Here is a 27,889-nt window from a genome sequence, read left to right as displayed (position 1 = left end):
TCTTTGGATCAATGTTAACTTAACACCATGGAGTAATAGACCTCTTGGTCATTTCTGAACATCTGGGTATATGCCTGGTTTTCTGGTGTGACTTTACACCATTTCTAACCTTTTCAGTCCTCTTCACATCTCCATCTTTTCATCTTCTTTCCTCATCATCAACAGAGAGCCTTCCTCTTTATCAAATAAGACCACACTTTTGCCCTAATGAAATCAAACTCCACTCTTGCCTCCTTTGTCTTGTTGTTAACTGAAGGGTGTCTCCCATCCTTTCCAAGGCTAATGTTTATAGCTCTGTGTTAAATCTGTTCCATATCATTATTCTCGGGAACTGAACACAGTGGAGTCATTTTCATCTCTTTTGTGTTTTTATTTATTTATTCATAGAAATTTACTCTATGTTGCAACACATTCATTCAAAATTATTTGAAAGGGGAAATCAACACAAAGCATGTGCCCTTCATGGACTAACTTTCCCGAGTTTCAACTGTAATGAGAGTCTTGAAAAGAACACGAACCCTCTGCCTGTCAGCTACTATAAGAACATATCCCCGACACGGTCTTCTGTGTTTTCAATGTTGTTCTCTCAACTAGATCATTCTTCTAAGTTTAAATGAATTCACGCCTCTCTTATTTAAGAAGGACATAAAGAAAAACCTGAAAGTCAACTTTTGCTTTCTTTACTCACTGCTATCGTGTTGATTCCAACTCATAGTTACCCTATAGGCTGGGCCCTTGTGGGTTTCCAAGATTGTAGTTCTTTACGAAAGTAGAAAGCCTCATCTTTCTCCCTTGGAACAGCTGGTAGTTTTGAACTGCTGTCCTTGTGGTTAATAGCCCAAGGCATAACCACTATTCCATTAGCACTCCTTAACTCAACTTTGAACTGTTATGAAAACCCTCTCCTCCTTTCCACTGCTAAAGTTCCTAAAAGATGTGATATTTCTTTCTCTTTGATATGTTTTTTCAATTGAATCCCACAGTAATATTACGTATCTTCATCTTTGCTTTTATTTCCAGACATACTCCAATAACAAGGTGTGAAGATTTCGATACATTTTTTTCTTTATATGTAATGCTACTCACCTCTTCTTCGTTTAGGCATAAAACATGTCTTTCTGCTTCCTTTTGTTCTAGACTATTTTAAACTTTATCAAGTCCAGATAACTCTCAAAATCTGATTAAGGTAATGGATCAACTTCCCAGAAAAAGAGCTCATTCATACATAGATATAACATACAATATTAAGGAATTCATGAAGTCTAAATTAAGAAGCATTCCAATAATGAATTCTGCCTCATACTTCTAGTCTCCAAATCTGTGAAATAAAAAATGAATGTGCATAAAACCACTCATGTGTGATACTCTTTTATGGTACCACTGTGTAACTAAAATAGAATTTGGTATCAGAGAGTAGGGGTGCTATTAACAAATATCTAAAACGTGGATGTGGTTTTGGAATTAGGTTTTGAATAGAGGTTGTGCTTGTATTTAATAGTCAGTACCTATTTTGCCTTGAAGAGGCTGTTGGTTAGTTTATGGACATATGGGGTCATTAAAATGAGGCTTCAGAAAGAGATGAATAACCCCATAGAGAAATTTTATATTGTCGTAAATGTAAAGTTTTAGAAGTGCAGGCACCAAGTGTATTTCTGGTAAGACTTAGCATATACTCAGGAAATGATGAACATTCGATTTAACACATGAGATAAGACAATCCTTGTAAAGTAGCTAAGCACTTGTGTGAATTATGCTTGTTGATTTGGGTTATATAGCACTTGTAAGTGATGAACTTGGATAGTTGGATAAAGTGATTTCTAAGCAAGATCTTAAAGGGTGTCATGGTTTCTTCTTGCTGCTTAAAATAAAATGCAAAGAGAAGAGATATTTTGTGAAATCAACAGCACATTTGAGGTTAGAAGGTAATTAATATAAGATAGTGTTGTTTTAAAAGTTAAGATGTTCAAATTAGTACATATTCTTTAAATTTTAGTTTCTTGGAGGGCATTGTGCTAGGAACAGACATTTATGATAAGGATAGAAACATCTAAATATAAATAAGCAATTTATACATATAAATATATATAACTTATATTTTATTTCATATTAATTATCAATATACACACTGCTAATGAAATCAAATAAATGATTATTATTTACAGATAGACCAGCAATAAAATTCATTAAATATCATTTTGATTCTATAGAAACATGTAAATATTCAAAATATTCTAATTTAAGTTTATTGAAAAATTCTAATAGCTAAAACTCACAGCCATAATTACTTTAAAAGTTCATTGTTTTATTCATTACCACTAAATTTTTTCTCTCCTTTTATTTTGTATTATATTAAACACAGTGCTTCCAACTTTTCCATAAAATCATGTACAAAAATCCCACAACAATCTGCAAAGCTCAGCAACTCACTCTGCAGACACAACGCAACACCATCTAAATCCAAAACAGTTACTCAAAATACATTTTTAATCTTTAAAATTAGATTTCAAAAATGGCTCAGCTACCTTGATTATTTCTTCAGTTCCAATTAACTCAGGAGCGGGGTCAAGTTCTACAAAATGAAAAACAAAATGATTAAGTTTTCAATTCAATATTTCAGTTAACAGATTTACCTTCAGATGAAAGGGGGAGAAAGAAAATAAAAATCATTAGTTTGGGAATGCATATCTCAAAATGAAATATTCAGATTTTCATTTCAACACTCCTAAACCCTCCAAGACACCACGACACAGCTGCTTGTGCCTGAATGGAAAACTTTCATCTTTCTGAATCTCTTCCCCACTCCCACCCAAAGTCTGACTGCTACAATGAAGGGAGAAGCGGGCAGTGAGATAGCATACTAGTAACGGAGTGTAAAGAAGCCCCAATAACGTCTCAACAGTGCACGGTGACTTTTGCTTAAACAGGGATGGAGAAAAAGAGCGGACTTGTGGAAATGTCAGAGATTTTTTTTCCTGGAGACTCGGGGCTCCAATTTCCTCCTTAGGTTCCTCTCTGTACTCTCCTGGTTTGTGCTCATGTCTGTCTGTAATATAGGGTGCTGCCGTGGGCTAAAGGGAGAGTGCTTGGCTCCCTTCTACCAGATCCCAGTCTGGTGGTCGTGGGAAGGACTGAGCAGGATGATCTCCATACATTCTCCCAGTAGAACTGAGGTCCTGGTGTCTATGCCAAGAATAGGACGGCCAGGATCTGTCGTACTCAACAAGCCAGAGTCAACATATCCCTAGCCGTAGATAGTGCATTCCCAAAGAGGGCTTGCTAGGAAATGTTAGAGAAGACTAAGACCTGGTTGCCTCTTTCCAACAAAGGCTCTAGCCACACTCTCAAATTACTGAGGGGCCAGAGGAAGTTTTTTTCCTGAGTCCTGGTTTGACCTGATTAGCTTATTGGGAAGATGGTGTACAAGGTGCCAACGAGGACATGCATATTATAAAGATGCTATTACTCCTACACCTTTACAGAATCTTACTTCATCAGCAAAGTCCTTGTTCTTCATGATCCCAGTGATACTTGCCTTCTAGGTTGTCCTTTTACATGTCCACAAAGGAAACAAACAAACAAAAATCCCTAAAACTGTCAAAGGAATAACAGAACTATCCTTAAAGGCTCGTCAAGTTGTTTCACAATTCAGGCAGCTTACTTGAGTTAATTCTTATCAGAAATATTTTCAGAATTAAAAAAGGTAAAGGAGTCTGCATGGTGTAGTGGGTTACACATTGGGCTGCTAGCCACAGAGTCAATAGTTCGAAACCACCAGCCACTCTATGGGAGAAAGATGAGGCTTTCTAACAAGTTAGTCTCAGAAAATCACAGGGGTACTTCTTCTCTGGCTTACAGGATCAGTATGAGTCACAATCAGTCCAACTTGACAGTGAGGAAGAATGAAAGACCTCACAATGTAAGCAACATGCATGGTTTCAATTAAGAATAGAATTCAAATAGGATTTATAAGGCCACCCAGCCCTGGAGGGCTTATATAAAGTTCCCATTCCTTACTACTAGGTTGCTTCAAAATTATTTTTCTGTATAATTTTTTCACTGTTCTAAAAAGGACAATATTCACTAGAGGTAACCAAGCTCAAATTTTAAGTTCTATTACTAAAAAAATAAAACAAACTAAGCAGGAAAGTGTCTGGGATTTTTATTTCAATAATTAGTTGCTGCTTTTTCTATTGTTGCCTCTTGGTTTTTTATCTGTTTCTATATTATAGTCATTTCAGTATCCCAATCCCCTGGAACCTTCAAGAAAATCAAAACAGGTGAATTTTAAAATGAGATGTCTCTAAACTGTGACAAATAACCTTTAATATGATATTCTCTACACCACAATTTCAGAGGTTCAAGTATGTATGATTTCAGTTCAGCATCTGAGACAATAGCTAGCTTTGGTGGAAATGCTTTTAAATGATCAATGTCTTAAAATGAAATCAAACTCACTGCCATCGAGTTGAGGCTGACTCATAGAAACCTCAAACAGCAGGGTAGAATTGTCCCCCTGGGTGTCAGAGACGCTAACTTTGTATCGGAGCATAAAGTCTCATCTTTCTCCTGCAGAGCAGCTGGCGATTTTGAACTGTCAACCTTGCACTTAGGAGCCCAAAGTGTAATTACCATGCCACCAGGGCACCTAGTCAATGTATTTCACATTAAAAAAATACTTCCCCTAATAAAATGTAAAAGAAGAAAAAAAATACTTCAATGCTTTCTTTACTGCCACCAAGTCGATCTTGATCCTTAGTGACCTTATATGACAACATAGAACTGCCTCTGTGGGTTGCTGACTGTGTCATGCTTTAAGACTCCTTTCTCCCTCGGAGAGACTGGTGGTTTTGAACAGCAGACCTTGATGTTAGGGTAGCCCAGTTTGTAACCCACATACCACCTTGCCTCTTACTTTCATGCTAGGATTAAAAACTCTGTGAGAAGTAAATCACAAGCAAACATTTAGTAGTAGCAAGGCATCTGTTGTACTGCAATTTTCAGAGAGGCTACGGGGTGGGGCGTGGGGTACGGGTAGAAACCCTAACATCAATAGCTCATTCTTTGCAACTGGTTTTGGGAAATGCTGGACGGAAAACCAAAAACAACAACAAAGAAAACATCGCCTCACTTTGACTATACTTTCAATGGGCAAACGGAATTTTCTTATTTAATGGCCAACTGCATGGGGCATCTGTACCTGTCACACCGAAAGCTGATTTCCTTTCAATAGTCTGTGGGTACACTGCGTTTTTGTTTTCTCTCCCTCTTAGCATGATAGAAGAGTCCTAGTGTCATAGTGAATCACGTGTTAGGCCGCTCATCACATGATCAGAAGTTCTACACCACCAGGCACCCCTCAGGAGAACGGGGGAGGCTTTTTACTCCTGTGAAGATGGACTCGTTGCGACCCCACAGGACAGGGTAGAACTGCGCCTGTGAGTGACTGAGACTGTAACTCTCTATGGGAGTAACAGCCCCGTCTTTCTCCTGAGGAGCTCCCGGAGGTTTCAATCTACAGATAGTCAGCTAGCAGCCCAGCGCCGTCAGCACACCACCGAGGCAGAAACCCACAGGGGCAGGGCTACCCCATTCCATCGGGTCCCTGTGAGTCTCAATTGACGGAGTGTCAGTGAGTTGGCAGAAAGACACTGGTGATATGGATCATGGTTCCTGTTATGTAAAAATATAGGCTATTAGCTAATCATAACTCCAAAAGTACACTTTGGAGACATTCTACTCTTACCGGCTTTGCTCTTTCCTGCAGTCAGCCTGAGGGGTAACATGCGTGGCCTGAGTATCTTTCGAGGCCATCTTTGTTTCATGAGTGATTGATTACAAGTGCGGGCTTTCATATTGGTAACTATCAACCTACTTTGCAGGATTATATTCTGCTTTCCTGTTGTTTTAGGGTGAGGAGCCTCCGTGGTGTACTGGGTAACGAGTTGGACTGCGAAGTTCAAGGTCAGCAGTTAAACCCACCAGCTATCCTGCTGAGACCTGCTGCCCCTGTAAGCGTTCACGGCCTGGAAGAAGGCCAAAGGGGCAGTTCTACTCTGTCTTCCTGTGTCGCTGTGAGTTGGAATCTATCAATGGCAGGAGTTTTGTTTGTTTGGATTGCTCTCAGATAATTTTCAATGAGCAGGCTTCGAGATTTCCCTAGGACATTTCAGTACCTCCTCATCAAAACATGCTAGAAATCTGTTACTGAGTCTTCTGCAGAATGGTTTTGAAACGAAATAGCTGTTGGATGGGCTGTCTATCTTTCTGGAGATTCTGAAGTTGGACCGTTTGTTGTGGAAATCCAGATCCATAGCAGCCATGGTCTGGTTGTAGCTCTAGACCGCCCCATTTCGTAGCCTCATTCTGGCAGTTACCATTTGGTTGACTCAGAAGTTGTGATGTTTAATCATCTACTGGTTTGACTGGAGCTTAACTGCTATATTAAATACTTTTGTTTTTTTAAAATGATACAGATTTATAGAATCTTTTCATTTAATTAAAACATACTCCATGAGGGTTACAAAAAATCTCTCCACTCGTAGTAAGCAATGTCAATATTTGCTTTTAAAAATGTGTGTGTGTCTACGTGTGTGAATCCTTAAAATTCATACTGGGTGGTAAAAGAACAAAGGCTATTGGCTCATTCTGGTTTCACTTGGGGGCAGATATACTAAATATTCTAAAATAACATGTTAGTAAAATCATTAATACTCCATCACACAAAAAAGCAACACTGATGAAGGTTGACCAGCAAGGGTTATTTAATGGTTTGAAGAGAAGCTGAGTTTCACAGTGCACAAAGTAAAGGCAGTGCAGACAGGTAGCACCTCACACTGCGATCTTAAATATCATCACACGGGCACACCACGAGCATAGCATGGCGCAGGAGAGGCACGTTGTGATCGAGCAGAGACAACTGTTACACAAATGAGAAACACACACTAAAGGCACAATGGTGGACCTAATTCACCATGCACTTCATTCTCAAGACCCTGAGCATCTTCTTGAACAATGCCCTCTGTCACTGCACAATGGTTATCTCTACATGGCAGAAGAGAAACGAACACAATTATCTTCATTTCAATGAAGTATATTTATAAATCCCTCATTTTAAATACATGTTTCTACAAACTCTTCGAAAATAATATACATTTTAACAAGAGTCTTTGATGATTTTGAATTATTTGTTTCAGAATATAAAATTTTGCACTTATCTTAAAATACTATTTTAAAAATCATACTATTTTAAAAATCATGATGTACATAACATTAGAACTGACAAAGCAATAAATTATTCAAAGTAGAGTTAAACACAAAATTTAGAAGAGTGAGCTTTTCATCACTGATTTTGATGAGAATGTTTGAGTTCTATGATGGAAACAATGAGGGCATGCATAAATTACCTCCTTCATCTTTAAAAAGAAAAAAAGCAATAAATAATACAGCATTCAGAAAACAACTTACACCCAATAACAACAAAATAATCAAATTAGGTATACTACAATCTTACTAAGGTAATGGAACAATATGATAAACAGGATGAAATGGTGTTAGTAATAAAAATCATTAAATTAGCAGCAAACTCAAAGTGATTTACAACTCTATCAGCTACATATCATAAAATAAAAAACCTTGTTGATACCATCACTCCAAACCACAAATAACACTATTGATAAGACTTTTACTATGATATAGGCGGGATCTTCAAAATGATTGTGGAAGAATGGAATTAAAAGACAATGGAATGTTTCCAAGAATCTTTTCAAACCCCTTGGTATTTACCATGGTAGCAATATTTAAGATAATGCAAGTTTCAATACTGGGCTGCAAACAAACAGGGATTAAAATGCTACTGCAGGTGGGAAGATCAGAAATCCTAATTTTTAAAACGCCTAATATTTTCTTTGTGAAGAATAGAAGATCACAAATCTTTGCTAAGTTTGCTTTTGCTGAAGGAACGTTTGATAGAAATAATTAGGAATAATATACCTAAAGCCATTAAAAAATTATTGGATCTCAAGAGGCACAGAATATCAAACTATTAAATGTTTTCTGAAGGGGATCACTGCTGTGCAAAATGCTTTCAGGAACTCAGACATTGTGGAGCCCCCAATGTCTAAATGATGTGTCTGAAGTATTAGAATGCTCAATAGTGTCCCGATCCTATGAATAAATAATAGAAATTAAGTTATAGTGTTATTTTGAACAAATGTGAAAGTACTAGATATGATACCAGAAGTCTTGTGCTTTATTTTTGCCAAGACAGACTCAGTCTAACAGGATCATCTAGAAATCACGCCTGTCGAAAATAGATATTTGATCCCATTTTCCATATGCAATAACTCTCTCCCCCAAAGGGCAAAACAATATGTAGGCATTTCAAATTCTGGCAAGATACTCAAGAGCCTTAAAAAAGGGCTGAAAGTTCTTCAGTTTTGAAAATTCTTAGAAAATGGTTTTATATTAGATTAAATTAGAAGGCTAGAAGTAAATCTGGAAGAGTTAAGTTAAAGGAATATGTTCGATGCATTTCCGTAAACACACACATAGGGTAGAGGATAGCTTTCACATGCCACATCTTAATCAAATCACATATGCTGTTAGCCAACGCGACCAATGGTACACCAGCATACATGTCGTCTTCATGGCAGGTCAAGATGAGGACTGTGGGAAGCGCTATGGACACATGTTCTCACAAGGGACACCTCATGTTTTGACAAATACATCTTCCAACAGTTCTACTAGTTAGAACAACTATGGTGACGTGATCAATAAACAGTGAAGGTCATGAAGCATGAAAGAGCCTGCCATTGAGATCAGATAGGCACACCAGTGCACACCACCTTTTCTTCCACACACAAAACTTTACTACACTGTAACCAAGATTACTTATAGACATTCATTTGCATGAAGTCTTGTAACATCTCAAAGAGTGGTAGCAGGATGGGGATAACCACGTAATTTTTGTTACAGTCATCTATGTATGCTTGTCTGTGTGAACACACATACGTGAGAAAGCAAAAATATTGCTCCCAGAGTGTCAGTACATACATGAGTGGATTTATTCAAAACAAATGTGTTCAAGTATTGAGGTTGTTAGTTTTTTGTGCCAACCTGGCCGATAAACACATGTGGAATTAATTGAAGGGAAGAGAGATAAATGGCTTGGCGAGCCTCGCCTTTCTTGTGTCTTGCTCTTTGATCACCACACCAGTGTGCGGCTGCCTTGCTTGTCCCGTGTCACAATTTGCAAGCTACACTACCTGTGAGACACCTAACCCATCGACTGTGTTACTGTAATTTGAGGTTCCTACAAGACCTGCTTTGCCCCACTATTGGAATTTACATCTCTTGAGCTGGGCACTGTCAGACCCTGTCATCTGGCTGACTGTTGGTGACCTGCCTTGCTGTTTGCTGCCTGTGCCCAGATAGCCTGAATTGCTCTACAGAGAACTACCTGGCAGCCCTCAAGACTTGAAGGACTGCCAGTGTCTCACAACTGCCTCACGGGAGTGAGTTGCACTGAGTCATTTGTACTGATTTATAATTTAACTGTTTATTTCTTGTGTTATCTATCTACCTATAAAATTATTAGCAATCTGGTTTTGTCTCTCTAGAGAACCCTGTCTAACACAAGTGTGTCCCTGTGATCAGTGGATTCCTGCACATTCCCTGGGCAACACGATGGTTTCAGGCTTAAGAGGGTGCCTTCGAAGAAGAATCAATCAAAATAGTTACGTTGAGGGGTTCTGCCAAGACTAGTTAAATTCAGGACAGAGAGGATGGCTCAGAAGGTTAGGGTGACTGCTTTCCCCGCTTTTCCTCAAAAAGCATAATCTTGATAGATTCCCCTCCCTGTCACCCCCAAAGGATGCAAGGGGATCATGGAGGTTTATTATGGAGAAGTTTTAAGAAACTTTGCAGGCAAACTGCATACGTGAGAAAAACAAAGTCAAGAAAGTTGTGCTGAGGAAGTTTTACATCACAAGGCCCCTGCTCATTGCTCTAAAGCAGCAGGGTCTGGCCTATGAGAATTTTGTTGGAAAGTCTTCCTCCCCCTACCCGACAGCCCTGCTCTTGCTCCTGTAGAAATTTTTTGGTTCCCAACCATTAAAAGGAGCATGACTCAAATCCCTCGATTTTGACGCAGTGTAAACCAAAGTGTGCAGAATTTGGGGTGGGAACGGGCCAGAAAGCACTGTGTGAACCTAGATGGAGCATACGGGGAAAAAACAATCGCCTTGCATTTTGACATCTTTGTTGAACAAAGGTTTCTGGGACTTTGCAGCAATATTTTTTGATTGACCCCCGTGTGTGCAGCTAGAGACTCATAATTCCACTCTTACTATAAAAATGTGGATATCAGGGAAAGAGAACCCCAAATTCAATTACTTACAGCAGTCAGGATTTTATCTTCTTATCAAACGTGAGGGAGTTCAGTTATTGCATATGTTTTGCGATCAAAAGATGCCCCCATAAAACTTAGAGAAGATGCATGCAAACAAAATACAATTAGAACCAATTGTGTGTGTTTGGGTGTGTGTGTGTGAAATGCAATTGACAAATGAATCGGTATAGAAAGTGACCAGAGGTATTTCAGATAGTTGATTTGCTTTGTGTAGATATTTCAGAGCACCTCAGGCGCAACTCAGGCCATGCACATACTTACTACAAAATGCTTTAGGGGCTGAAAAGAAATAACATAAATGAAACATAATTATTTAAAGTAACAGTTTCAATACTCACATAGCAGTTTGCTCTTAGATGGCCATTGCAACCATTACAAATGTTTTTGCTGTTCTTATATGCAAATAAAAACTATTAAGAATCAATTTACTTATTGTCCCGTGCCAGACTAGCTGAAGGGGAATGGGCTTGGGACTGCACAAAATTACCTGTTGATCCAGACTTGAGAGAAAACCACGCTGCCTTGAGGCCACAAGAATATAAAGTCAGAGAAAAAGCACAATGGACTCAGCTGGCCTCATATATTTAGATAATATGAATGTTTAACGGGGACACTTACCAAGGTCATCTGAAGGCATATCGACAATCAGTTGGTCACTGTATTTTCCAAATAAGCCGTTACTACATATGGCTACAATTTGTAGAACATAACTCATATTGGGCAGTAAATTATTAAGAATAGCACCCTAAAAGAAAGACATTAGTAATTATATAAGTATGCAATCCTCATTGTGATTCTAACCTACTAGACTTTGATTCTTTAAAACAGTCCCTCATTGGTCAAGGGAAAATATTAAAATTTCATTAACATGAGAAAATGCTACTGCAATGTGAAGCTGAGCTTGTGACATTTAAGGGATATTTCCAAAGTTACTGGGAGGCTGAGTTCTTTTATTTAATTAAAAAAACAACTTCTGCATAAAATTTGGTTTCCACGGTTTCATTTTTAATTAGAACTCATTAAACTCATAAATCACTACCAAAACTGAAAATTAATATTTTATACAAAATAAATGTGTTGCATTTGCTAATACGTAGCACAATGTAAAAAAACCCACTGAAAAGCCCATCCATCTCCTTTTACTGACACACAAGAAAACAAGACAGTAACAGAATTAGGATTCTTGGCACATAGTTATGCAATGAGAAATATTATAGAAGGGTGCATGAAGAAGTTCGTGGGAAAATTCTATTATCTTGTAATCCATTTTCCCACGAACTCTTTGAAGTCACTTCACAACTTTCCCAGCTCACAGTGCTTTTCGGGTTTACTAAGACAAGTGCATAAGAGAGTTGTCCCCTTGTTTATCAGTTTCACTCAGATGAGACTAAACGAATGGTGCTTTTATGTACATGCACGGCTCCAGGGTTCGAGAGACAGGAGCTGCCTGTCTTGTGTCCTTTCACCTGCAAAGGGGAGGGCGCCACGGCCTTCCGGAGCACACCCAAATGAGGCTGGTTCAACTTCACCCCACTGTGTGGTCAGCTCTGCCCCGCTAAGGCACAGCTTAAAGCTAAGATGCTCAGGTCACTGAGGGACGTGCCTTTCTTACTTGTGTTCATGTGTCTCGGGGAATCTTGCCAGAAGAATTACCTACACGTCATCTCCAAGGTTCGGACCCCATCAGGACTTGGCACTAGTTGCCTGGGAAGTTGTTGCAAAGAGAAGCGCTTGGTGCGACCCCCTCCTCTGCTGATACTAAGAGGTGGGGTGGGGTGGTGGGTTACGAGTAAGGCTGCCATTGCAAGGCCCGCCGCTGGGATACATGAGCCACTTCAGGGGAGAGCAATGTGAGTGTCTACTCCCATAAAGGGTTACAGTCTCAGAAACTCACAGGGCCAGTTCTACTCTGTCCTATGGGGTCACTGTGAGTCAGAATTGACTCAAGGGCAGTGTGTTTGGGTTTTCGGACACGGCAGTGAGATGAGAGAACGGTGAACACCCGCATGGGACATGGAGAGGTCACGCCTGTTGTGACCCTTTCTGTAGTTGTGAAATCTTAGTTAAAGTATTTAACCGCCTTGTGGTTGGCTTCTACGCGAGTCATTACCCGACATAGGCTAACCTAGCCCACACAATGGCACAAAGTAACACACCGTCCCTGTGATTGGCTGTGGATTCTGCATTGTGATTGGCTTGTGGGGCATTCATGGGCTTGTTTTCCGAAGTAGGCTACTAGGTTTGTCCCCAACCTGTCCTGTTCTGGAGGGTCCGCTGAAACCTGACATCATCACAGCAATAGAGAGGCTTCCGCTGGCTGCACAGACCGAGTGAGTCCTACCATTAAACTACATCAGTGGCCCAGGGGTTCTCTAGGTCCCTTGACCTGTGTAAAGGGGAGACACTGTATAATCCCCAGTTATCAAGCTTTTTCAAATGGGTCTACTCTATCGTGTGTGTGGTGCTGACCAAGTTGTGGGCTGCTTAACGTCCAAAGTATAAGAAAGAACCTCATGGAATTCAAGGTGAGGTTTGACCTATGAAAGCACAACATCCCTCAAGGGTTCGTGAGGGAGGGGGGATCAGGGAGGGACGGGGAAAGAGCGAGGAGCTGATGCCAGGGGCTTACGTGGAGAGCAAATGATTTGAGAATGATGAGGGTAATGAATGCACGAATGTGCTTTATACAATTGATGTATTTATGGATTGTGATGAGAGTTGTATGAGACCCCAATAAAATGATTAAAAAGAAGAAGAAGAAGAAAATGCAAGCACAGTATCAATTGCCACCCCCTCTGCCCCGGGCTGGAGAGCCTCTGAGCACAGAGCATACATCATTGTTTATTGATATCATGTCTTGGGAATTGCCCTCCAACGTTGGGTTATTGAGGCATGAAACAAGTGACTTGATAGTTACCAGGTCTTGATAGCCGTCGGTCAAAAATTCATGTTTGGTTTGGTCCTCTCCTTCCAGCTGCTGGTAGAGGACGGCAAATTTCTCAATCATGGTATCGTAGACCACTCGAGGCCTCTCCCAGGTCACAAGAAGGCTGGTGTAATTCTCTGGGTCCGCCTGAACATTTTCGGGTTCTGAACTGCAAACTTCAGAGGTGGGGAGAGGGGGTGGGGTTGGGGAGCAGAGTTGACACAACTGTCAGCCTTCAGGCTTTGAAGGAACTCAATACCTTCTATGAAACGCGCTGCTGCATTTTATTTCAGTAGAAGATAAAAAAGGCTACACGCCCCCTCTCGGGGACTTGTGATGCCACCATTTCTGCTATCTGAAATGTGTCTTCCTGCTCATCTGTCCAAGTCCCTCCTTTCTCTCAATCCTGGCTTTGATCAAATGCTGCCGCCGGCCCTGTGCCAACTCACATTGCCCCCGAAGGGCTCGGTGTCATTGTCAAAGTGCTGTTTTCACGCTAATTGCATGGATTTTATGTGCTCTTACCGCTTCCCTCCCCGGAACGAGTCCTGCCTTCTTTATTAGATTATAAACAGAAGGAGCATTGCAATTCGCTTTTATATTGCTTAGAAGTCTTCAGTCTATCTGGCAGAAAATCATTTAGAAAAACTAAAAGAACAAAAGAATGCATCCGATTCTCGTTGCTTCTATTGCTCGGTGTCACTGATTTCTCTCTCTTTTAGATCTAACAAACATATCTCGTTTAGGAGGCAAAGAACTTCATTATTTTTAAAAGCCTATTATCGGAAATTTTATCATCAGAGAAGCTGCAAAGTCATTTACAATTCCAAATTAGAGAAATCATTGGAGAATGATGAAAACAATCCGTTTAGTATTATTTTTAAAGGATTATTAGTAAAAATCCCACTTTGAGGGGCACAGATGGATTAGGCAAGTAATTTAGGGAGATGGGATTTAGTCATCTACTTTGAACAAACTTAAAGTTTGGAAAGGTTGTTCATGGGTTTCTTCAAGGGAATTCAAATTCCTGCTGACAATTGTGCCCAAAAGGTAGTTCTCCTTTGAAAAATTCTCCTGACTTTTCTAATGGATATTGACAAGGTGGCAGGTGTTTGGATGAATCGGGATGAGAACAATCATTCCATTTTACGATATTAGGAGAATGAAGCAAATCACAGTGCAGTTAGATTTGGAAGCAGAGGAACCAATGATGGCTTGGTGCGCCAGGACACTTGCAGGCATGAGAGTGTCGAATATGGGTGGCCAGCCATCACTGCTGCCTCTTAATTAGCTGAAATAGTTCATATTATGAACAAGAAAGGGCACCTAACACTCACCATCTGCCTTACAAATTGAAACTCAAATCTCAGTACAGTATTTAGCAACATACATTTTAGCATTTTTATGTCATGGCGGTAATAGTATCTAATGTTTCAGAAGGAAAAGAAGAGAGGAAGGAAGAAAGGAGAGAAAAAGGAAGGAAGAAGGAAGGAAGGAAGGAAGAAGGAAGGAAGGAAGGAAGGAAGGGAGAAAAGGGCACTTCATGTGATTAAGTATCCATGTGACTGTATATGAGTTAGAGGCTTAAGATTTTTCACTGTGAAAACTGTCAGGCCTTTTTGGGTTGGTGTTTACGGTGCATGTGGGGCTGTGAGTGTTCTTTAGGGGGAATGAGGAGGTAATTATTTTATTCCCATAAAAACTTGAATTCAGAATAAGAACATGTATTCTAGATACTATCTTGCTACACTATCTGGTGATACTTCTAGTAATTTCCACTAGGTGGCAGGAGACGATCAAATCATTTCACAAGGGAGCTATTTGGTGGAGAAACAGGATGGCCTTCTTGCTTCTAATGAGTGCCAACCCTACTTTTAGAAAATAGAAACTAGTAATATATTTGGTAGATTTTTGTCCTTCAGATCTCTCTCTCTCGATTTAAAATGAACTATTTCCCTTCCCCAAGAGAAATGATCTTAAATGCCCTAGAAGTTTTGTGCAGGCACAGAAAACACGGCTATCTCTTGGGGAAAAAGCAACATCAATAGCTGGAAAATGCTCAGAACCCGCCCGAAGCTGCCTGGATTGTGTGGGTCGCATTCCTATGAACAAGGGAGCTTCTGCTTCCCGCGAACACCTGCTGAAGTGGTGACTGTGCAGCAAATGGTCCGCTGAATCCTCCGTTTCTCCCCATAATTTCTACCAACTGTGAACACGCCGGAACGAACACACCTTGTGTTACAAGAACCAAAGGTCAATGTCACGAAGAAGAAAGTAAAGAAAGTCGAGGTGAGGCAAATGCTACAGGGGAGAGATGAAGGAGGAGACGATGACGACTCTGTATCGCCCTCTCTTCTAGTCAGAAAACGTGGAGCAGACGCCAGAGCTCCAAGTCACTGCTTTGAAAGAACGCCTGTCCGTCCTGAAGGAGGAAGTCAGTTTCACTGTCTCTGTGAGACGCGGTGGAAAGCAAATGGAGGTAGAGTGATCCTGAGTAGTGGCAGAGGAAATGTTACAATTACCTGAGAGAACCAGGCTTTACAGTTATTGCCCTTGAACGCAAAAGGTCGCACACCTCACAGGAGAAGCATGTCAAGAAGGCACGCTGATAAACCCACCACACCCTTCTTTGAACTTGATCAACCTCCAGAGCAAGGTTGAAGCAGAAACCTCGGTGAGGATGCTGAGGAAGGGGCATGGTCCATTCGTCAGTGTGTCGTGTGGAGGCGGCTTGTGTGTTGCTGCCGGAAGGTTAGGCCACTGGGTTTCAAATACCAGCAGAGTCCCTCATGCTGGGCGTACTGCAGCAGAGTTTCTGATTAAGTCCGACTTGGTCTAGTCCTAGAATTCTGGGGAAAACCTTAGGAAGAGCTGCACTGGAACACAACGGCATGTAGTGCCCAAGGAAGAGCTCTTTGGGTGGACAGGCGCTCAGGGTACGACTAGAACAGCTGCCTGGTCAGAGAAGGGTCAACGTGGAAGAGGTGGAGGCAGTGAGGCCTTCAGGACCTTCCTTTGCTGCTGTGACCTGGAACAAGGTGAGAAGGGATTGCTGCCAGCGTCTGTTGAGTAACAGAACGTGGGGTGCTGGAAGGGCACATTTAGGAGAACTGGAAGTTATCAAACATGAAACGGATGCATAATGATTCAGGACCTGGGCATTGGTGAACTTGAATGGGCACGTGTTGACCATTTTGAAGAGGGCAATCGTAGGGTCTACTGTGTTGGGCATGACAAATTAAAGAGGAAAGGCTTGGTGTTCATTGTGGAAAGGATATTTTAAGAGCTATTGTTAAGCACAAGGCCGTCCAGTGGTAAGATAATGTCTGTATGCCTACAAGGGAGACCAATGAATGCTTTCATTATTGTTGATGTACTGAACACTAATCACCAAAGACCAGTGAACTGTATGATATCATCAAGGATACCAGACACAGAGAAAGCAAAAGGCTATTAAAAAACCAGAGCATGTACATGGGTACAGATTAGAGCTGGAAACACAGGGAATAAAGGACAGATAAACTCCTCGGGATCAATATCGAGAGTAGCCAAACCAGGAGGGTAAGGGGATGGTGGGCCTACCTATAACGCCCTCCTAGGGTGATGGACATCACATAAGGGGGTAGAGAGAGACATCGGACAGTGCCAGACAAGGAAAAATAATAATTTATAAATTTATAAATTATCAAGGGTTCATGAGGGAGGGAGAGAGTGGATGGGGAAAAAATGAGGACTCAAGTAGTAGGAAACTGTTTTGAAAATGATGATGACAACAAATGTACAATGTTCTTGACACAATGGATGGATGCATGGATTGTGATAAGATTTGTACGAGCCCCCAATAAAATGATTAAACAAAGACACAAGAGGAAGGAAAGACCAAAATGGATGTCTGAAGAGACTCTGAAATTTACTCGTAGACACGAAATACCTACAGCAGCGAGAAGAAATGAAGAGGTCAACAAAGCAAAGGGAAGAATTCAAAGGGCAGTTTGAGAAGACAAAGGGAAGTCTTAAAATGACATCTCTTAAGACAACCAAAAGCAAAGAAGACACTCTGCATTCCTCAGGCAGGAATAACAGGAGAAACAAATCCGAGTCGGGAATTGCCATGTTGAAGGGCTGATTCCATGGGCAAACTGGAGAATGAGGCAGGAAGTATCCAAAAAAGATGGAAGGAATGACTACTCAAAGCCACTGTCTCCTGCGGGGATGACCCAGGCCCGAGACATTGCCTGTTCTGATGTACGTAGGGGTGCTCTGTGTCAGAGTGATTCTCTGTCACAACACAAAGAATAAGAGAGAAAAAATAATAAAAAGAAAATGAGCAAACATGGCTGATCAACGGTCCCAGAAAGCAATGGATATTGAAGTTGCAATTTCCTCTCACCAGAAGCAAACCTTAATAAACCTGACTCAAGCCCTGCCACAAGCGTTAAAATACAGTGACCAGAGGAGACCAGTAGCTGTTAGGCACTCCTGAATGACGGCAATCACTTCAGAGCAACAGCCAAAAGAGTTCTTTCAAACTCCGTCTTCTTCAGCTCACCCTCTCAAGAGACACAGCATAATTTTGTCAACCATCACATTTGAAAAGAATAACCTTCTGAGAAGTAAATAACCGTCATCTCACTTTTCTTCAGATAGTTGGAGCCCCGTGTTTATGGGCACGTCCTTAACAAATGCTATTTACAACGAATGCCCTTTAAGAAGGTAGGTCCATTCATGTATAATTAATTCAGCGTGACATCCTCCAGGAAACTGCAGACAATTGCTAGCTCAGATACATTATGCTGTAAGGACACTCCCTGCAGGCTGCTCCGCCTTAAATGACATTTTATATTTTATTGTTTCTCAACATCCGCATCAAGCGTTTCGGTGGCGGCATACGAGATTGAGAATGCATTTATGAGAGCACTCAAGCGTCTTTCCAAAGGACTGAACCCGGAAAACTTGCATAGCACTCAGGTCTTTATGGACAGAGGACAACATAGTAGCTATGAGCTGAAAGCACAGCTTGTCCAAGGAACCCTATTATGCTGTTATCGTTAGGTCATTGAAACCTCTCAACAAACTAACAAGGTAACCAGCTTTAGCTTTCTCATTTTAGGAGCGAGGCAAGTAACGCTTGGGTGGAGAAGGTGAGGAACTTAATGACTTTACCCAAGCGTCAGTTATGCAGGATCCGTGCTGGTGGACCAGCTGTTAACCCAAAGGCGGGTAGTTTGAACCTACTCACTGCCGGTGGTAGACAGATGTGGCAGGGTGCTTCTGTGAGGACAGCAGCCTCGCGGACCCTCAGTCAGGCCCACTCTGCGCTATAAGGGCTTCGGTGAGTTGGGATTAACGCTACAACTGCAGTGGTTTAATAGGCAGCCGCTGGCATTTGACACCCACCCGAAGTCTCATAAATGTTGAAGAGCAAGCTTTTTCTGGGCCCTGCATCGTGAGAGAGCCGTGGCTGGTGAGCGGAAGGGCAGTATGGGGCCATCTGGAACCTGAATATGATGGGCCAAAGTTGTCCTCCATCTACTTGTTACTCGAGTGATGCTGTTGTAACAGCACTGGTGCACGATGACTAAGGACGCCACGGATAACAGAGAGCTGAGACACACCGAGCTGCTTGCTCCACAGGAAAAGCAGACTACAAACAGAAGAATAAGCCATGCACTGCCATCAGCGACTATCGGACAGAGTAGAAATGCCCCTGTGGGTTTCTGAGGTTGTCAATCTTTACTGGAGTGGAAAGCCTCATCTTTCTGCCGAGGGGGGGCTGGTGGCTTTGAACCGCTGACGCTAGGGTTTGCAGTCCAATTCCTAACTCCCAACACCACCAGTGTTCCTCCACAGGAGAAACACCTGGCGGTTGCTGCCATGGAGAGCAGACCCTAGGACATCCTGTGGGCGGCTGCAGTCGGTTGCATTGAGTCACTAAGAATGCATCCCAGACTCAACGGACTTGTTAGGGCAACTCCATCTAAGTTGCTTCTGACATAAGTCTAATATGAAAACATTTGTTATTGTTGTTTATGATCCATATCTACGTGAATGGCTTTTTTTGATAGTTGTTTCTTGGATTTGGCATGGGAATGATTATGGCAATAACGTACCTGCTCCGACACCATGCATCATACATGTAACTATCAGTAAGAGATGTGACAAAACAAAAGGGCCATAAATGGCATCTGTCGTAATGCACACATGGCATAAATGCAGCTCAGCATCATAATGCACATGTGTTCAGGGAGGGACTACCGTGTCATGGGCACGTGCTCAGGGCAGATGATCCAGAAATGCTTGCTGAATGCCAATACTTATGCTGGAAAAAGCAAGAATTCAAGTATTCTAGAAGAAAAGAAAAAGACGGTAACATTTCCCTTCCCATTGCCCGCCACAAAGAACAATCTTTGCTATGGTTTTAGTAAACGTAGATAGTTGTGTAACAGGAATTTGTGAAATTATTTATGCACTAATCGTTATATGCTTAATGTTCAAAATGAGGCAAAAACAGTTTTTACAGAGGACTCACAAAGCTAAAATGGAGTGGATTAGCCCCACCACTCCCCTGCACCCCCTGTTCAGTTCTTGAGGAGTCTAATTTTTTTTCAGCAATTTCATTAAGATATTGATACTATCTTTTAAACATGAAATTTCTTTCTTCCCGGCAATGCCCTTTCCTTTGGGAATGAATTGTATGCTGATGCTACTGTATTGTTTCTTCGGAAGCCCTTGCAATTTTTAATTATTTAAAGGAATCTCAGTGAAGAACAACTCGGCTCCAACTGGTCTGGGGATTGAAAGGCATTCTTTCCTTCTGCGCTCGATTCCAGAAACACATATGTTTTTCTTTAACCCGGCGGCTAAGTCGTAAGTAAGCCTCCACCCGTTCCTTCCTTCATTCATCTGTTCATCATTATGCATCAAGAAGTCAGAGGGCTCTTACTCCCTACCCGGTACTTTCTCGCTGGCTGTAAGTAAGAGAGTGAGGTTAATCAGCCAGCTCTCACGTGGAACTGGGGTCTGTACTGAAATACCTTTGAAGAAAGGCACAGAAGCAAGACATGCCCTGAATGCAAGTAAGGGACCAAGCAGGTGTAGAACAGTGTTTCCTCCCATGAATGTCACCTATGTTTTCAGATACTTTTCACTGCAATTTCTAAATCAAAGATTTGTGATGTAAAATAACAAATGAGCAACAATTCTACGTTAACTGGGGGAGAAAGGAGTTGTTCTTGATAACTTTCCCCTCTTTGACAACAGGCGATGTCTTGGCAGACAGCATGCCCCTCCCAGAGGTCCCTTGGATGAAAGACCCGGTGAACAATTTCTGGCAAATCAGCCACGGACCCCAGGGAGCAGACTCACAAAGAATCACCACGAGACCGAGGGATGGCCACTGGTGATTCTGTTTGCTGAAACCATGCAGGTGGATGTGCAGCAGCAAGTTTGGCGGCGTGAAGGCCAAGTTAATTTCTTTCGCCTCAGAGAGGACGGCGAGACTGGGACTGAGTGAGGCCTGCAGTTGGGAGTCCGTGCAGCAGAGTCAGCAAAGAGGAAGATGGACAACAGCAGGGCCAGACGCTCAGGTCCAGCCAGGAGGTTGCAGAAGAGGTGGTGTTTGCATCATTTCTGACTAAAAGTCCAAGACTTGAAAGATAGGAAATTCCATAGAGGATGGCATGGGCTTTCACGGACCTGTTTACCCCAAGGCGAAATAAAAGACGGTCATCTCCTCGAGCAATCATTTTCTAAACGTGCACGACAGGGGTTTTGGTGGGATGCAGTGTGTCTTGTGGTCCCTTCTCCCCACCACCTGGGACATCTTTAGTCTAAATACAAACATTACAAGAACAGATGGGATGAGTGGACTTTCTTGAGAAAGCTGGAAAGTGAGCTTGCCTCAGTATAAGTCAAACAGCCTGTGACCATCTGCCTTTAAAAAAATTTTATAGACTATGTGGTGTGTTTTATTCTTTCTTTCTTAAAATTTGCATTTAGAATTTACTTTGATTAAAACGAGTTATTCATTCCAGTTAGTGCTGCCATCTTAATTGTTGAGGAATCAAGTTACAGATTTGATAGAGCCATAAAAGGTGATAAGCAAATATGAGTATTCTGATAAGAGAGTGTGCATCTAGGATATGAGGTTCTGTAACAATATACACACGTAGTCCAAGGGGAGAAGATGGATTCGCACTTGATCCACTCAAGAAAATCCCTATCTTTCGCCTATGCTATATCATGGCACCTACACAGCCAGCGTGTCACCTTAGGCTACACCAAATACTCACAGTCTAAATTCCAGTTTTTTAAGTGTCATATCTCTAGATCATCAGTTATTTTAAACGGATATAGGCAGAAATTGGGCTGCAATATACATCTTAGAAGGAGCTCTGGGCTGGGGGGTGGGGGGAATAGGATTGAGCCACTAACTGAAGCAAGATGAGGAGGGAGGCCGCAAGCTGGAGGATGCAGAGTTGAATGAATGAATCTGAGATCGGTCGTCTAGGAATCAGATGCCGGATCCAGATAAGGAAGAAGTGAGTTAGTTTCTGCACACAGTCAGTCTACACTCAGTAGGGCCACGCCCTAAATGAAACCTCCCTCAAACGTATCAAGACTGTGCCTGGTTTTAATTGCTTGGCAGCTTCACCGGAGATTCCAGCATGGAATTGACCACACTTTGTTGTTAGATCACATCACGGGAGAATCGTGAACCACCCAAGCTGCCATAAAACCTAAGTAACACAGCACCCGGTAACGGAACAATGAATCAGGAAGAGCAAAGAGGCACTGATGCATTTGAGTTATTCATTGTGCTGCTGAAGAATACAGAATGCATCCTGCATCATGGGCTGCCGAAGAACAAGCCAAGTGGTCTTGGAAGAGAGACCACTAGAATGCTCCTTAGGAGGGAGGGTAAGTAGACCTGCATCTCAGGTACTTAGGACATGTTTTCCTGCTGAACAATGACCTGACACTTGGTAAAGTAGACAGTCACCCATACACGGTAGCCAGTGCAGCTGTTATTGACAATATTACTTTGAGGCTTCCTCTCGCAGCTGTGAAACAACAACGTTCTATCTGAAATTAGAACTACTTAGGGGTTTACACATCGCAGGAGGTACCTGTTGGGCATAACCTGTCATGCTTTTCTTAGAATGCAAACTGGATTCTTTCAGTCACTGGGTTTGCATTTCTTTAGTAGATGGAGAATGTATTTGGACCGACCCTACAAGTCTAGACTGGACCTCATTGACCTAGATTTGACGGCCATGTTGTGTCCTGGAATATACAGTCCTGGGCCCAGGCCAGAGCCACATTTGCTGGGGAAAAGATGGAGTTAGAGATACCCTCCCAGTGGAAGAATGCCCTGCCGGAGTCTTTCAGAATGAGGAGGACGCAACCAAGTGAACACAAAATGCAAGAGCACGAGAGTCATGGAAGGATTTCAGTAAAATATCATTGATGAAAGAAATAACATAATTAATATTTGATTTGGACTATTGTATTTTAGAAAAGGGGGTGGTTAAATCCTATGTTTTGGTACCAATTGCTTGCCTATTTTTTTTAACCATTTTATTAGAACATAAGCCAGACATCATACAATTAAATAGTTCAGTCACATTAAGTGTTGTATAATCACTACCCAATCAGTTTAAAAGGATTTTCTTCCTTCTTGCACTCCTGTGATGTATCAGCCTGTATGCTATAGTATGTAGCATTGCTGGTAGGAATATAATTAAATTTTCTCACTTGGGGACAATTTAATGTCACATTAAAAGCAGCTATTCATCACTGTGGTCTCTCTTGCAGTCTTTCTCTTTTTGTTGTTCATGAAAGGATAAACAGCTTACTCAAGTATCACATTGAAACAATAACAGCATGCTGTATTAATGCCTGAGCTTCAAAAGCAGATGATTATTAAATTACATATTATTCATGGCCAAAAAGTCATTGCAGTGCTGCGATCAAAGAAGACCATCTACTCAGAAATGTTCCAAGTGCTCAAAGCCAGGGCCACTTCAACCATTCCGTTCCCGAACCAGCATAACCTCAGTATGGACTGAAAAGAGAAGTCAGCTGAAAGCTCTGACTGTGTCCGCTGGACCGTTTCGAAGACTTCCAACCATCATGGTAGCTTCGAAGGACAGGGTCTTCCAGAGACTTTCTACCCTTGCCGCTTCCACTACTTAGACCTGACAAAGACATACTGCTTTTTCCCCAAAGAAGGAAATGGAAAATGACTCTTTTTTTTCAGGGTGGGGGGTGGTTAGTTAGCCTTTTAAATAAAAATTTTTTTAGCCTTTTTTTTAAAAAAGGTGGTGTTTTCAGTACCTACTAGAGCTCTGTGGTGTGATGGTCATGTGCTGAGCTGCTAGCTGCAAGATCTGCAGTTTGAAAGGACCAGTCACTCCTGGGGAGAAAGTTGACGCTTTCTACTCCCATGAAGACTTCGTCTCAGAACTCACTGGGGCAATTCTCCTTGGCGAAGAGGCTCACTGTAAGTCAACATCGAGCCGGTGGCAGGGAGTTTGGTGTTGTCTACCTAGGGCTTGGGAGTTGCCCATACCAAGATGAGCACTGGTAAGCCCAACTCCTGCATCGAGACTCACTTCCAATTGGATGCTCTCATGCAGGTTTTTACCCGAGTGGCTTAGTCGTTACAAGTTGGGCTGCAGTTGGCAGTTTAAAACCACCAGCAGCTCCAAGGGAGAAAGATAGGGCTTTCTACTCCAGTAAAGAGTTAAAGTCTTGGAAACCCAGAGGGGCAGTTCTATCCTGTCCTATGGGGGTTACCCAGAGTGGGGATCAATTTGAAGGCCGAGGGTTTGGTCTCGGGCACATTTCTTGGATTCTCCAATCTGAAGTGACACCCCCCCACACACTGCCCCCACCCCAAGCTATGAACATCTTTTTATTTATAGTTCTGAGCCCAGATAACTTTCATAAAGTAGATTTTAAAGTGGACTCAGAGGAGTCTATGTGTCTTGGCCACCTGTTTTTATGTATTTTAGAAAAATCACGTTTTTCTTGCTGGCTCCCTGGTTTTCCCCTCTGCAAAAGAGGATTATTCATATGAGAAAGGACAGTGTTATTATTGTAAAAATATCTAGAATACAACTTTTGCTAATTTTTACTTTTTCCCCCAGACGTACAATTTAGGGATGTCAGTTGCATTCATCATGCTGTGTAACACCCTCTACCATCAGTGCCCAATGATCGTTCCCATCACAAGATACACTGCTTCTTGAAGACTGCCGCTGTCTTTCCCTGGTACCTTCTCTCTCTGTCCCTGGTAGCCAAACAGCAACTTTGTGTCCCACACACTTGTCTATTCTCATTATTTAATAAGGATGGCAGCATCCAATGCTTGAAGGACACTTGTTTTGGAAGCTGTCAAAGATTTCAGTTTATTTCGATCCACAGTCAACACCTACGGGAGCAGCAGTTGATAAAGTAAACGAGGTGTTGGATTGTGCAAATCTGTCACAAAAGAGAAAGTGCTGAAAAGCAAGGATGTCACTTTGGAGCCTAAGGTGTGCCTGAGCCATGCCATGGTTTATGCTTCTTGGGTTCTCTCTCTTTTGTTCCTTCCTTCTTTTTTTATTTTTTCCTGGGTCTTGGGTCATTTTTTAGTTTCTTTTTTCAAAACAGTTGTATTGACATATCATCTGTCTCAACAGTTCAAACTATTTTCAATGAAGGGCATTTTTTTCATTGTTATTTTAAAGATGTGGTGACTGAGTTTCAGAGACGTGAACTAGCCTATCTAATGGCACAAAGGTTTTAAAATGTTTTAAAAATCAAAGCCCAGCATGCTTCCCTTTATGACATCATTACCTCCTGCAGCACTCAGTCCGTGAGAGCAGTAGGAACTATGTATTCCACACATACCTGCTTCGTGAATCTCTTCCTTCCCAGTGTATGAGGAAAACACCTGCCTGGAGAACTTGTACTGTTGTTCTCGAAAATTGTTCTGTAAGTAGTCCATCAGCATGACGTACCCTGACTGCTGCATTGTAAGGACGTCACAAAAAACTGCCAACTGCAGGGAAGACCAAAGCCTGTAACATTATCTGCCGCAGAGGCATCAGTGAGCATTCTAAAGTAGGCATTTCTGAAGAAGAGGACAGAATCCTACTTGAAGGTGCTGCATAGTTTTGCAAGGGTTTGAATTTCACAGCTTACCTGGCTTTCAGAGATGCTGACTGTATCTTTAAAAATAATCCAGTCAACAGTGTCCGTGCAGGGAGGAGACGTCAGGGAGCCGTTGTAAGTGTAATACTTGTCGGTGGAGTTTGGCAAGAGGCTCAGCAGGACGAGGGGATCCAGTGCAGCCTGTTTCCCTACAAAGCGATAACACGCAGCTCAGCTGGAAACCCAATCCTGGAACTTGGCTATTCAGTTTCTCAGACACAGGGTTATGTGATTCCTTATGCATTGAATGAGAACCGAAATATAAATATATTTTAGATATATTTTGCATAGCCAGAATATTTGTACATCTGGACGAGGGGGTATTGGGGGTTCAAAAATTCATGGAAGAAATCATATTTAAAGATAATGGTATTTCCCCACAAATGTTTAAAAGCACCCTCATATCACTATATAGTCTTATATGTCTTATATTTATACCAGCAAGAATCTGAGAAATTATTTTACAAATAAAAAGGTATTTAGAAGTTATAGGATTACCTTGATAGACAGAGTGAATGACTTTGATATGGTTCAGTACGAGTTCATGAAAACAATTCCCAACCAAAAATAAAGCCACTTACCAAACTAATAATAGAAGGGAACCTCCTTATCTAATGGCAATTATCTTCAAAAGTGTATTAACAGGAGGGAAAAAAGTGTATTCACAAACATCAAATTTGTGAATGACTTGTTTAAATCATTTCTCGAGACGTCAAGAATGAGACAAGCATGCCTTCCTATTATGACTTTTGTTTGACACTGACCTAGAGGAACTGGACAATGCAATAAGGCAAGAAAAAAGCTGTAAGAAAGGATAGAAATAATACCATTTCTCTTTGCAGATAACATGACCATGCATGTAAAAGTTAGGGGGGGGGGGAGACTCAGAATTCACACAAGGGCATTTAGCCTAGTCGCTGTACACAAGGACCAGTGTAAAAAAAATCACTGTATTTCTCTGTATCAGTATCAAACAATAGAAAATGAAACTTAAAATGATGTAATTCATAATAGCAATACACAACTCAAGAATCTAAACACATCAAAAGAGAGATGTGCAAGACATCTACATTGAAACTGACAAACAGGGTGCATCCCTTCGGCTTTCCATGGAGAGCCAGGGGTCGGCAGAATAGCGGGAATCTAGAATCTTTGTCCGTAAGAGTATTCTGTGGCGGCACTGGTTCCTCGGTGACGTTCAGACAGCAGATATGGAAAAGGAAACGGTCGTCAAAGAATACGGGCAAACGTACTCTTAAGCTCCCATGAGAGGCTCTTAGAATCTAGCAGCAACCAGGACCTGGAGAAATCTGGAGAGAGATGACTGGGGTTCCCAGTTTAAGTGCAGCATCCACCCCAGGGCTAACACAGGCTTGCTTTGTGTGATGTCTGCGGATATTTACAGCTAATTTTCACAAATATGCTTTTAAGTGTAGAAACTAAGTAGCGGGCTTCCTTTTAGTCTGCGTAGTATCCACTTTCTGACTAAATGGGATAAAAATCAAGCGGCACTGGACGTTGAATTTGGCAATTTTGGGGAGCCCAGGGAGAGATGAGCTTCATCTTGCAGATGGATGCACCTTTCAGGAAAACAGAGCAGAGAGAAAGCTGCTCGGCGGGGAAGGCACATCTTCCTGACTTTGAAAAGTCCAGCCCAACCAGATCCTGGCATGTCACTGACAAAGATGAATCTGTCTTGGGCCTACCTTCAGCTTAAAAAAAAAAAAAGAAAAAGACATAAAAAATCTAGATGACTCTCACTTCTGATTGAGCATGGTGCCGCTTCCAGGAGAGTAGCTGTCTTCATTTAGTTTTCATCCTCTGCATATGGATCCTTATGGAAAATAGAGTCACAGCAATCACAGGTCGGCTGCCTGTTGCCAGTGCTGTCAAAGCATTTTCTGTGAAAAACGACAAGATCCACCAGCCACCCGGCAGAGCAGTATCAGATCACACCTCGTCTCATTTATGGATGCAGCCGCCTGCTTCCAAGAAGCTCACTTTTTCATGTTTTAAAGCAGAAACAGCTATCAAGAAAGCCACCAGGAATACATCTTAACCGGAGTAAAAATTTCTTTTTCATTAAAATAATAATAAGAAGATCCTCGAAAGAGTCACTGCTTTCCGACCAGCAGTTCATCTTTAGGGATACAGAAATGCACTGTGCAGAACCAGAGCGACAAAAACATGTCAAATGCACGACGATTCCATCCTTCTGAAGAAAAACAATGGAAAACTTAAATCTCCTCATTATTAACATTTGATGAAGTATATATGATCACCTTTCCTGGTGAGTGATCCTTGAGTGGGAAATAGGTAAACGGTCCAGCCTGAGAACTCAAAATGTACTTACC

The 27,889-nt window shown here is 41.7% G+C and overlaps 1 protein-coding gene across 1 annotated transcript in view; it reads right to left on the bottom strand.

Moving 5' to 3' along the window:
• Window positions 1-27,889, bottom strand: part of PTPRZ1 (protein tyrosine phosphatase receptor type Z1) — a 205,948-nt gene that overhangs the window by 60,651 nt on the left and 117,408 nt on the right. Inside the window, exons 7-11 of the mRNA XM_075558612.1 lie at window positions 25,527-25,684; window positions 25,233-25,383; window positions 13,326-13,510; window positions 11,027-11,153; window positions 2,523-2,569 (exon numbers count right to left, since the gene is read on the bottom strand). Coding sequence (XP_075414727.1) covers window positions 2,523-2,569; window positions 11,027-11,153; window positions 13,326-13,510; window positions 25,233-25,383; window positions 25,527-25,684 — 668 coding nt within the window. The remainder of the gene's footprint in view (window positions 1-2,522; window positions 2,570-11,026; window positions 11,154-13,325; window positions 13,511-25,232; window positions 25,384-25,526; window positions 25,685-27,889) is intronic.

Source organism: Tenrec ecaudatus, chromosome 9, assembly GCF_050624435.1.
Source record: "Tenrec ecaudatus isolate mTenEca1 chromosome 9, mTenEca1.hap1, whole genome shotgun sequence".
In the NCBI taxonomy this organism is placed as follows: Eukaryota; Metazoa; Chordata; class Mammalia; order Afrosoricida; family Tenrecidae; genus Tenrec; species Tenrec ecaudatus.
Note: the sequence above shows the minus strand (reverse complement) of the source record. Positions and strands in the feature narration are given on the sequence as shown.